Here is an 11,014-nt window from a genome sequence, read left to right on the forward strand (position 1 = left end):
GGCGAGCAGCTAACGAGCACAATGATGAGATACTAATCCAGGTAACACATGCCATGGCCATGGCATGGTGGTCATGCCATGCAACGGACCAGTCAGTGAGTCACCAGGAATTGCGCCTGAAGTTTAAAAAAAAAAAAAAAAGAAAATTGTATATTGGAACCTGGAGTCTGGACTGTGTGACAGTCGAAGGTTCACTATGTATGATCCTTCCCGGCGACGCGACGGCGACGCACACTCAGGGCAGCGGACAGCCGTCTCTCGGTGAGCCGCACGCGGGGCAGCCGAGCCGTGGAGAGACGCGCACGACTCGACGCAAGCAGCCAAACAAAGTTTGACAAGCGCCGGGCGAAGGAGCGTCTCCCCCTGGGCGCCTCGGCTGTGGGACGCCGGCGGTGGCGGCTAAAGGAGGCCGGCGCGGAGGGACTCGATAATAATTCAGCCCGGGCGGGAGGCTCAGCCCAGCGCTGGCCGGGTTGCCAGCCAGGCCGCCGCGGCCCGGGCGGTGATGCTGGTGGTGCCCGTGTCGGACGAGCTTTAACTCTTTAACTTCGTAACTGTGCGGCCCCGCATGAATTGAGGCAGAAGGAAAATAATGAACAGAACCCACCGTTTCTCGTTCTTTCCGGGCAGCAGCCCGCGAGCCGCGCGTATCCCCGAAACGTCTTCTGCGTGCGCTCGAGGTGGGGTATGATGGGGGCGGGGGGGGGGGGGTGCTTTCGTGAGCTTGTTGCGCCCTCGCGCGCGCTCCCGTGCACGTAAACGTCTGAGTACGCGTGTACGTCTTTCTGTGCTCGAGCGTGCCCGCGCACGCACGGCTTCTACGTACCCTGGCGCCCCGCCCTGCGACGACCACCCCCGCACACCCACGCGCTCCAACATGGCGCGCGCCGGTCCAGGGAGGGGTGACAGTTGTTTTTTTTTTTTTTGTTTTTGCTGGGGAGGCGGGGCGATCGCGAGCACGAAAAGCGCGCTTGTTCGGCTGAGAGCGCAGCGCGCTTCTCTAGACCAAAGCAGACGCACGCACACACACTAATGGAACAAGAACGACAATGAGAATAAGAGCTTGAATCAGAGTAATAAACACAAAGGATAACGAGTCTCTAACGTCGCTTCTCAAAGTAGTAGGAGTAGTAGTGGCAGTGTACAGAGTGCAAAACAGTGTGTCATTAAGTGGAACGCGTGCCAATAAGCGAATACACACACACACACACACACACACACACACACACACTTTCGGAACCGCTCGTCCCATACGGGGTCGCGGGGAACCGGAGCCTACCCAGTAACACAGGGCGTATGGCTAGAGGGGGAGGGGACACACCCAGGAGGGGACGCCAGTCCGCCGCAAGGCACTCCAAGCGGGACTCGAACCCCAGACCCACCGGAGGGCAGGACCAGGTCCAACCCACTGCGCCACCACGCCCCCTAATAAACGAATAAATAATTGTATATGTGTGTGTGTGAGAGAGAAAGTGAAACAGACAGAGAGAGAGAGACCCTTGCCAGCGCACAGCGCAGCTCCTTGCTGGAGCCCCTCCACTGAGCTTCACCTGTCACCCTGGGAGCAACGTTTCGGGTTTGTCCTGCAGAACCGAGGCCTCTAACCTTCCGAGAACCGGCTGAGGACCGGCCGAGGACTAGTGAAATAGTGACCGGTTAAAGCACAGCGGACTGGGGGCCGTACCGCGACTCGTTGTACAACACGGCGTTCTGAAAAGGCGAGGCTGCAGAAGAGAGCAATTTCTCCCGGATTGTTCCCATAATTCACTTATGCCCGGAATAATAAATGAAACATATGATTACAAATGAAAGGAAATGAAAGATGCTCCAAGGGGCATTGTTCTCGAAAGAGTCCAAGGAACACACCGTTTGCAGACCCTTTACTGATATTTGTCCTCAGAGGGACCTTGAGAATGTATTTTGAAAAAGTATCTCACACTCTTGTCAGCACAGATCATGGCCTAAGAGGATAAAAGTGGTAGAAGACAAAACGTGAAATCCCACATATTAAGGTTTATTTTAAAATGTGCCTCGTTATACATAAATCTTGAGAAAAAAGCACAGTAACAAAACTATTCATGCCAAACCAAGGTGCCTTAGACAAACTTATGAGCTGAACAAAGCTTAGAAATAATAACTACTGGATTTATATGTCTTATTAAATAATGACATGATGATCATTTTTATGTGAACAATGCAAATAATAATTATTAAACCGATGGTGCAGTGGTTAGAGCTGCTGCCTTGGGCTCAAAGGTGCCAGGTTTGAATCCCCCTCTTGCTGCAGTATTCTGAAGGTACTTACCCTGAAGTGATAAAGTAAAAATGATACATAACAGTAAGGAATGTAGTGTTCAAAAATATGAGCAAGGAGTTTATTTTTGCGTGTTTGGTGCACAGGGCGGATGTCCCGGAGATGACGACGACTGTGTGATTCAGCCCTTCTACGTGGTGATGAATGCAAGGGTTACCTGGCAGCCCCACCCTGCAGGTAGGGGCGGTGGTGGTGAATAAGAACACACACACACACACACACACACACACACCTGATCCACAGCACCTTTCCAGGCACACTCAGCTCTTATCACCCCCCCTGCAGTTGAGTCATGGGTCACAGCGCAGAGGTAGGAAATGACACTACCACCCATTTGTTCACTTTGTCCGGCGGAAGGGCTTGGGGGGTGACGCACTATGTGAGAAACACACCAGGACCCACCCATTCAGCGGAGTAACAGGATGATGAATGACGAGTGTGGCGAGTCGCCAGCGTCAGCGGAGGGCGCTCTCCAGCTGCCTTCCCCACATGGGGCTCTAGGGGGCACCAAAAGCCTGGAAGACCTTCAGTTTGTGCGAGACGCCGGTGGTCTGGTGCCCCTGTGGTCACTGAGTTGATTCAGAGGTGTGGGGGGAGCTGTGGGTTGCCCCCCCAGACTTCCTGCTCTGCCTCCATCCTCCTCGCCATAGGGTGTGCGCTCCCCACCCCCGAAACACACGCGCTGGGGAGGGTCAGTGTTGTGACCGCACCACGTATCTGACGCACATCAAAGGGCAAAATGTGTTCACACTTCTCATCTGCACTGTGTGTTTTTCACACCTTCTGCCTGTTAGAAGGTCCCGATGCTATTATAGCCCCCAGAGTGAAGAAAAGAGGCCTGTCTCTCAGTAGCCAGAGTGCGTTGACAGCCCTGACCGGACAAGAAACGTAGAGAAAAGAAGGGAAGGAGCTTGCCGAACACTGGTCAAGCAGCGAAGCAGCACAAAAAACAGAATGACAGCAACGTTTGCTGCCATGACCGTGGGGGGGGGGGGGGGGGGGGGGGGGGTGTGTGGCGGGGATCTCACTGTCAACATGCGTTTTCCTTGCCAGGAATTTGAGGGAATCAGCCGCATTTCCCGCTCCCATGAAAATCATTCCCTTCCTGCACGCTCATATGCAGAGTCATCATCACACTTATTTTCATACTCGACTTACACTGATTTACCCATTTGCCCAGCAGGGCTATTCTTACCACAGCACTTCAGAGTACCTTCGTCGCGGACGCTACAGGAAGAGCAAGGATTTGAGCCGCCTGCTGGCCATTTTTATCCAGTGCTGTTTCTGTGTGCACATGTGTTTACTGTTCACTGCATTTTATCCACTTGACTCTGACAGCCATGTCCTGCTGGCCTTCCTCCCCCTCTGCCCCTCTGCATTTGCAGGAAGTGTGTGTTGCCGACAGGTTGTGTAGCAGTTCGTCGCCTGCGTACAGAGGTGCGCGAGAGGTCGTGGGCCGCTGCTCACCTGCAGAGGGGGATGGGAGGGCGCAGGCAGGAAGAGCGAGTGCGGCAAGTCGCCATCAGAAGACATGCCTTGTTCTAAAGGATGTCAGACTTCCTGCCATAACTTTCAGCATATTCAGAAGCTGATCTGATAAGAGCTGAACCCATCACCCCCTGGTCTTGTCACTTCTTCGCTGAGTGCGCCTATGCAGACCAACAGGAAGCCGAGTTGTTGCGTCTCTTATAGTAATAATAATAAGAAGCACAACTTCAACATGGGTGGCACGGTGGCACAGCAGGTAGCACCGGTGCCTCGCAGCTCTCGGGCTGTGTATTTGGACTTGGGTTCGAACCTGTCTGTTCCTGTGGGGAGTTTTACACGTTCTCCCTGAGCAGGGCTGGCAGAGGCAAACTATGCAGGAAGGACTGGCACTGACCCCCCCCCCAATCCCTGCAGTGCAAAGGAGCAGTGAAAAGATACAGTACCAGTGGGGTATGAACCACACTTTGTAGTGGAGAGAAAGTGGGGCACAGAACCGGTAAAAGCGTGTACAGCTGTGGCACTAGAGGTGGGAGATGGAAGCTGGAGACAGTGTCACCAGTGGAGGGGGGGGGGATTTAGATCCCTCTCATTTGGCTGCTTCCTCTTTCTCAAGACATCTGGGCGACGCTAATAGAGTAACAGCCTCCCAGAGTAATACCCCTACTAGAGTAAAACTGTCCCCTCCAGAGTTTTCAGGGCCACCCTGGGTCCACCCCCAACACAGCAGTCCATCACTCGCAGATGGGAATCCCATAAAGAACTGTGTTAAAAACCACTGCTCAAACTTCAGTCCACTTTGGGGCGCGCCCACACACACACACGCACACAAAAGTAACAGCAGGGTGTTGACAGTGTGCAGGGAAAAATGTTGCCTTCGTTTAGTTCAGTGGTGTGTGTACAACTCTGGCTTCCTGCCTCTGAGATTGTGTAGCTCCTTGTGTAAGAAACACACACACAGACAGGAACTGCCCCTCTCTCTCTCGCTCTTCCTCTCTCTCTCTCGCTCTCTCTCTCGGTGTCACTCATGCCGATTCCTCATCGAATACAGACTCCTCTGAGCTCATCAGCTCAGCACCAGACGGCTCTTCGTCTCTCCTCTCCGTTCCCTCGGGCTCCTGGGACGACCCCCCCACCTACCCGACGCACCCGAGTCACTCCTATCCGGGCTGCAGGATGGAAGCCCTGGCCCTCTACACGTTCCAGGCCACGGAGAGCGACGAGCTCAGCTTCCAGAAGGGGGACGTGCTGAAGGTGAGAGTTGCGGGTCCTTCTATTGAACCGTGTGCTCTTCTGTAGCTTGCGGGGGGGTTGGGGGGGTGCCCTTTGTGTCGGAGCCAATCCAGGAGCGCCGCGGTGCAGGTCGACCTGGGTGCGTAATGGGCTGCGCTCCTTGTCGCAGATCTTGAACATGGAGGACGATCCCAACTGGTTCACTGCTGAGCTCATGGGCAGAAAGGGCTACGTGCCCAAGAACTACATCAACGTGCGACCGCACCCGTGAGTACGTCGCACTTGACCCCATGGGATTCTCTCTCACACACACACACACACACACACTGGGTGGCGGTCAGGTACAGACTCCTGTTCAGGCTCTTCTGTGAGGCACCATTCATAACCAGGAGCTGGTAAGGACCTAGACACCAGAAGGCTGCATTTTTGGGTCCCAGGAGGGTCTCACCAAAGCTAGACACCGTAAATCACTCGAGTAACTTCGCATAGCCAGAAACAGTAAAAGGTGCGAGGCATGTGAATGTAGGTGTGGGCCGGGTGAGGGGAAGGAGGGGGGAACGCAGGTGTGCCGCCATGTGACGCGACCCTGTGCGCAGGTGGTTCGCGGGACGCATCTCCAGGTCGGTGGCAGAAGAACGGCTGCGCACGCAGTTGCGCGGCTCCTTCCTCGTGAGGGAAAGCGAGAGCGCCCCCGGGGAGTTCTCCATATCCGTCAGGTGAGCAGCCGTGCACACAGACACACGTCACACCTGGGGTTCCCCCCACTGCGGAGAAGGACCCAACATTGACCTCATTTATATTGCACACTTGATCTTAAAGGGTGTGTGTGTGTGTATATGTGAGAGAGAGTCGAAGTGAGGGGGAATTGCACTGTCTGCCATGAAAACACACCATCTTGGTCAACGAGTAGTACGGAAACACCTTAATATTGGCTTTAAATATTAACCCTCGTCGCCCTGTCGATTAATTGCTCATCATCATAATCACTTTTTTTATTGGCTGTACATATTAACCCCCCCCCACTCAGTGTGGGTGCAGATCATCAGGATTAATGTCTCTAATCCTTGTCCTTTTAATATTGACTGGAAATATTAATCCCCCCTTCTGATCAATCTGTGGCCATATACAGCCAGCGGATCCTGTTTTTCTATGACCGGCGATATTCAGCCCCCCACCCCCCAGCAAGAGTGGTCTCACAGGGCCAGTAAAGTGTGTTTTTTTTCCAAGAGGCTAAGGGTTTTGTTGGCAGGAGTGACCGACCTTCCCTCTTTCCGCTCGGCTGCGTCCGGCCTTGCAAGGCCCCACAGGTTCAATTCCACTCGACCCGGCGTGACGCACTCTGTCCCCCCACCCCCCTGCGTTCAGAACTGCTTATTACTCTCCGTGTCAGAGCACCTACCTTGTGCCTTTTTCTTGTTCTTTTTTTCAACAAAGGGTATTCTGAACGAGGTGTTAAACGAAAGCAGAGGTTAAACAGCAGAAGTGTACTGGTGAGGCGTAGAGAAAATGTAAAGCTGCCCAAGCTGCCGAGAACCTGCGGGAGGGTCAGCGGCAGGACGATGAGCACTCGGCCCTCAGTTCATGGAAGAAGCTCCAAATGCTGTTGTTAAAGTGGGGAAAAGAGCGTTTGAATGAGGGTCATGGGCCTGTGGGAACCTCCAGATTATCATCTCCCCATTATTATTATTATTGTTAATATTAATGAAGGATTTAGTGCCAAAAATAGAAATGTTATTTCTGACTGAGCGCTACTAAAGGAAGTCACTAAATCATGTTTCATGCCCACAAAGAGGCTTCGTTCCCCTTCCGGCCCAGTTCTTTCACTCTTTATCTTATGAAGAAGAGGGGATGTGAGTGACGTCGCTGTCCCAGCCTGCAAGGATGCAGCTTCATCGGGCTCCGCTTTTGACAGCAAAAAGGAGTCAGAGGCAAAACGCACGTATTTCGAAGGGAGCTATTTTGGGATTCACTTTTAATGTGCATTTATTTAAAGCAAATGCCCCTTTGAAATCTGAGGTTTTCATGTGTCGGTGACCCATACATTCAGAAAACTGTCTGGAAACTTTGAAAAGAGGAAGCTTTAAAATAGCAACAACGTGTCAAGCTGCCCTGAGTTCAGAGCAAACCGCTTGTGCGCTGGTTCGGTCCTATTTGCCATATTTGTTGCCTGGAGTTCGTGCCAAACGGGTGCAAACGCAGACACCCTCCAGCAGATGGAGATGGGACACAGCATGTGACCGGCGTGCGACGGGGAGGAAAGGGTCAGCTGTCGGCACAGGGAATCGTTTTAAAAAAACCTGTGTCGTTTCACATGCTCTTTGTGCGCCAATAGCTGCAGGATTTAGAAACAGTGGTGCGCTAAACCCTGCATGTCACATAGGGGCCAAATCCCAACACCTCCACCCCCCCCCTTGAGGAAAAAAAAAAAAAAAAAAAAAGGCTACAAGTACGTTCTTTCATTTTCCCAATATTGAAATACCTTTCCTGTCTGGTGATCGTGTGGAGCAACTTACGAAATGCCGATTTCCTCTTTCGGCTTGTCCCTGTGGGAAATGACAAGTGTGGCGAATACGCTCGCGAACCGCCCTCAGACGACCACGGAGACCAGATGCCTTTTCTCGACTGCATTTGGCTTCCAAAAAACGTGAGAAAAGCGGTTGGAGTGGGCAGTGGGCACCAAGAGAACAGGTGGTCTGTCACCATTCCACTTCCCAGAAGGCCAGATTGGGGGTCATGCGACCACAGCTGTTCCAGTAATCGGTAAAGATGGAGCGAGTTGGGGCTCCATAGAGCGGCAAGCTGCGGCTTGCCGTCGAGATGTTTGTTTTCATAACACGTTAGGCTCTTTTGGAACGGATCATCCCCGTTTGCTTTGTGTGCCCTCCCCTTTCGGCTGAACTTCATAGTTGCTCTGTGCGTTTGGTAATCCCCTTCCGTCACCCAGCGGTTTTAAACAATGCCGCAGAGCTGCTCGAACACCTAATCTGCGAGTTGGCGCCAAGTCTTACAGAGCTCAGAACGCAGCCGCCCGCATTTGGAGTCCATACCTCCTCTTCCCGAGGCGGCTCCGTCGACGGATTGACTTTGCTTTCCGTGGGAGAAAGTGGAGCTTCCTGGGCGAAATCCTGGAGATTAGTGGGGCTGAAGCATTTGTACAGGACGTGGGAAAACCGCGAGGGGTGCGGCCGAGTGTCGGGGAACGTCACGTGCGCTACAACGGACCAGCTGCTGTCAATCGCATGCCAGCCTCAACATTTACCTAGCAGTCTGAGTGCAGTCACAGCGTTGCGCTCTGGGGCCCTCCATCCTTTACTTAGCCTTGCACGCCTAAACTGGCGGGTCTCATGCCTCTCGCGCTCTCTGCTTCCCCCCTGCAGCTACGGCGACCACGTGCAGCACTTCAAGGTCCTCCGGGGCGGCGGTGGGCAGTACTTTGTGTGGGAGGAGGTCTTCAGCTCCATCAACCAGCTCGTGGAATTCTACAAGATTAACAGCATCGCCAAGGAGAAGGCGGTCTACCTGCGGGATGGGGAGCACTCCTTCGGGGTGGGAATCTCACCCAGCTGCTCACATCGCCATTAATGCAGGGATACAAAGAGCGACAGGTCCAGCGCACGGTACCCACCCCCAGCAGCCTCACCTGGCCCTCTTGCTCGAGACACAGAGCCGAACACAAAAGGTGGCGCTTCTGGCGACGTGACTCACTCTGTACTGGCTAAAAAGCCAGAGTTGGAAGCACTGGAAGTCATCAGGCTGGGTAGAAAATAGGCTTAATATGTATTAGTATGGACCTACCTCCCAGAGTTAGTTGCCTGCAAAGAAAATGTCCCTGGATGGTTTTCTGAATCCATCCATCCATCATCAATAACTGCTGGTTCAGTGCAGGGTCACAGTGGTCCAGAGTGTAGCCTGGAGACACAGGCTTTAAGGCAGGGAACACCCTGGTACATGGAATGCCAAAAAATATTGAGACCAAAAACAAGACCAACTCTCCCCAAGCTGTTCTCTCAAAGTCCTTCAACCAGCTGCTTTAAAATTCTCCATGACTGCCCTCCATTGAGAGCAGCTGGCCTTCATTATTCCATTAGGGTCTGTCAGGAGTGGGCACTGGGGAGCTGTTCATCACACTAGCCCTGCCCCCTGCCAGAGTGTCACCGCCCAGCAGCTCACGAATTACACACACACACACACACACACACATTTTCAGAACCGCTTGTCCCATACGGGGTCACGGGGAACCGGAGCCAACCCGGTAACACAGGGCGTAAGGCCGGAGGGGGAGGGGACACACCCAGGACGGGCTCACGAATTACATACACAATCATTCACACACACACGCCACGGGCCATTCGGAGTCACCTGTACACCTGAAACACACGTCTTGGGATTGTGGAAGGAAACCAGAGCACCTGGAATAAACCAACACAAACACAGGGGGAACAAGCACCCTCCACACAAGCTGAGCTGGATTTTAACCCATGTCTGAACCCACAGCTCCAGCACTGACCTCTATGCCATGGTTCCACTCCTGGTGCTCTTGCTGTCAACGAATAACCTTTTTTCCACAAACTTAAAGACGCGTCTTGGGTGAGCTTGTGTCTAGAGCCGCGGTAGCGGGAGAAACGGACTTCGGCTACAGGAGGAGCTCAGGACTCGTGCTGAACTCGATTAAAAAAGGGCTGCACAGTGGTGCCCCGGCGGAAAGCCAGCACCGCAACGACTCAGCAAAGCCTTCATTTCATTTTTATACACGTGTAATTACCCATAGAAAGACAGAGGCCTGCGGACAGGGAGATATTAATAGCAACCATGTCTCATACGTGTCCATATGGTCAAAAATGCGACCAGAAAGTGCGTTTCTTCTTGAAGCTGTAGCCGGAACCGCGTGACGATTCTAATATCGTATAACCCTAACAGGGCGGTACTTCCCACAAAGTAGTTAAGGCATTCCGGCACTTTGATATTTCTCGTTGAACAGCGAAATCATCTGATTGCCTGGAGGTTTGTTGAATCCGTGGTCATGTGAACCATGACTTTCTTAACATGAGCAGTGGTGTGGTCAACAGGACCATGAGTTTCGTGAGTAAACAGCAGTATGATTAATAGGCTCGGGACTTCTGTAAGTGAATAATAATGTTGCGGTCAACAGGACGGTGACGTTGTCCAACCTGGTCCTCTATGTGTCTTCCAGAAACCCAGGCATGCGCACGCCCTGCACGACTTCAATGACCCGCACGTCTCTCACTTCCACTTCCTGCGCGGCGACGTCATTGACCTGCTGGACTGCTCCGATTCGCAGCGGTGGAAAGGTCGCTGCCACGGCCGCGTGGGATACTTCCCTCCCGAGTACGTTTATCCCATCTACCCGTGACTGCGCCCTCAACCTCGGCAGGACGGGGAGCCTTCCTGCGGAGATGGACCTGCTGACCGAGCGTCCCACACTACAATGGACTCTGCAGACTCCTGCAGCTCCTCACAGAAGAAGCGGTTTCCTCTTTCTGGAAACTCACCGGACCTCTCTGAGGAGCTCGAGCTCTCGCAAACACTAAAGACGCCCCTGTGGTCCGGGCTCAGAACCGAGGACCGATCGCAGCCGTTAATCATAACTTGAGACGCGTTCTGGCTCATGCACGTAAACAAGCCCCAGAGAGACCCTCCCTGCGCACCACCGGGTCTGGAGACCCTGCGGCACGGTGCTCCGCAGCAATGGTTCCCAAACTGTTGTGGTGGCGACCACAAACGCTGGTACACCGTTGTGTTTCTTCACGTAATTTTATCACGCCTCCAAAGACGAAACGAAAAACAACCTCTATAACGTGACCGTGAGCCATTGTAACGCAACCTCAGACTTTCTCGGCGGCTGCGGTCGAGCTCCTCTACGTCTGCTTTTGGAGCGCGGCACGGCTCCTCTTTTCACTATGTAACGCATCATACGAATGTGCAGAAATCAAAGATTTTAATTTAAATAAAAATGTTTACCAT

At 53.1% G+C, this 11,014-nt stretch overlaps 2 protein-coding genes across 6 annotated transcripts in view; one reads left to right on the forward strand and one right to left on the reverse strand.

Moving 5' to 3' along the window:
* epn2 (epsin 2) overlaps nucleotides 1–704 on the reverse strand; it is an 18,281-nt gene extending 17,577 nt beyond the window's left edge. For all 3 annotated transcript variants that reach the window (XM_029254473.1, XM_029254472.1, XM_029254470.1), the window contains exon 1: nucleotides 608–704. The gene's annotated coding sequence lies outside the window, so the exon portion shown is untranslated. The remainder of the gene's footprint in view (nucleotides 1–607) is intronic.
* The window catches only part of grapa (GRB2 related adaptor protein a), an 11,864-nt gene extending 888 nt beyond the window's left edge, over nucleotides 1–10,976 (forward strand). Inside the window, exons 1-7 of one of the 3 annotated variants that reach the window (XM_029254474.1) lie at nucleotides 97–261; nucleotides 2,401–2,491; nucleotides 4,851–5,053; nucleotides 5,202–5,299; nucleotides 5,629–5,748; nucleotides 8,410–8,578; nucleotides 10,224–10,542. In XM_029254474.1, the coding sequence (XP_029110307.1) occupies nucleotides 2,455–2,491; nucleotides 4,851–5,053; nucleotides 5,202–5,299; nucleotides 5,629–5,748; nucleotides 8,410–8,578; nucleotides 10,224–10,403 (807 nt within the window). In that variant the 5' untranslated portion in view covers nucleotides 97–261; nucleotides 2,401–2,454 and the 3' untranslated portion in view covers nucleotides 10,404–10,542. Of the gene's footprint in view, nucleotides 1–96; nucleotides 262–2,400; nucleotides 2,492–4,815; nucleotides 5,054–5,201; nucleotides 5,300–5,628; nucleotides 5,749–8,409; nucleotides 8,579–10,223 lie in introns of those variants that run through there. The other 2 variants (XM_018764554.2, XM_018764557.2) reach the window with 2 other exon arrangements.
* The last annotated feature ends 38 nt before the right edge of the window (nucleotides 10,977–11,014 follow it).

This window comes from Scleropages formosus, chromosome 8 (genome assembly GCF_900964775.1).
Source record: "Scleropages formosus chromosome 8, fSclFor1.1, whole genome shotgun sequence".
NCBI classification, from domain to species: domain Eukaryota; kingdom Metazoa; phylum Chordata; class Actinopteri; order Osteoglossiformes; family Osteoglossidae; genus Scleropages; species Scleropages formosus.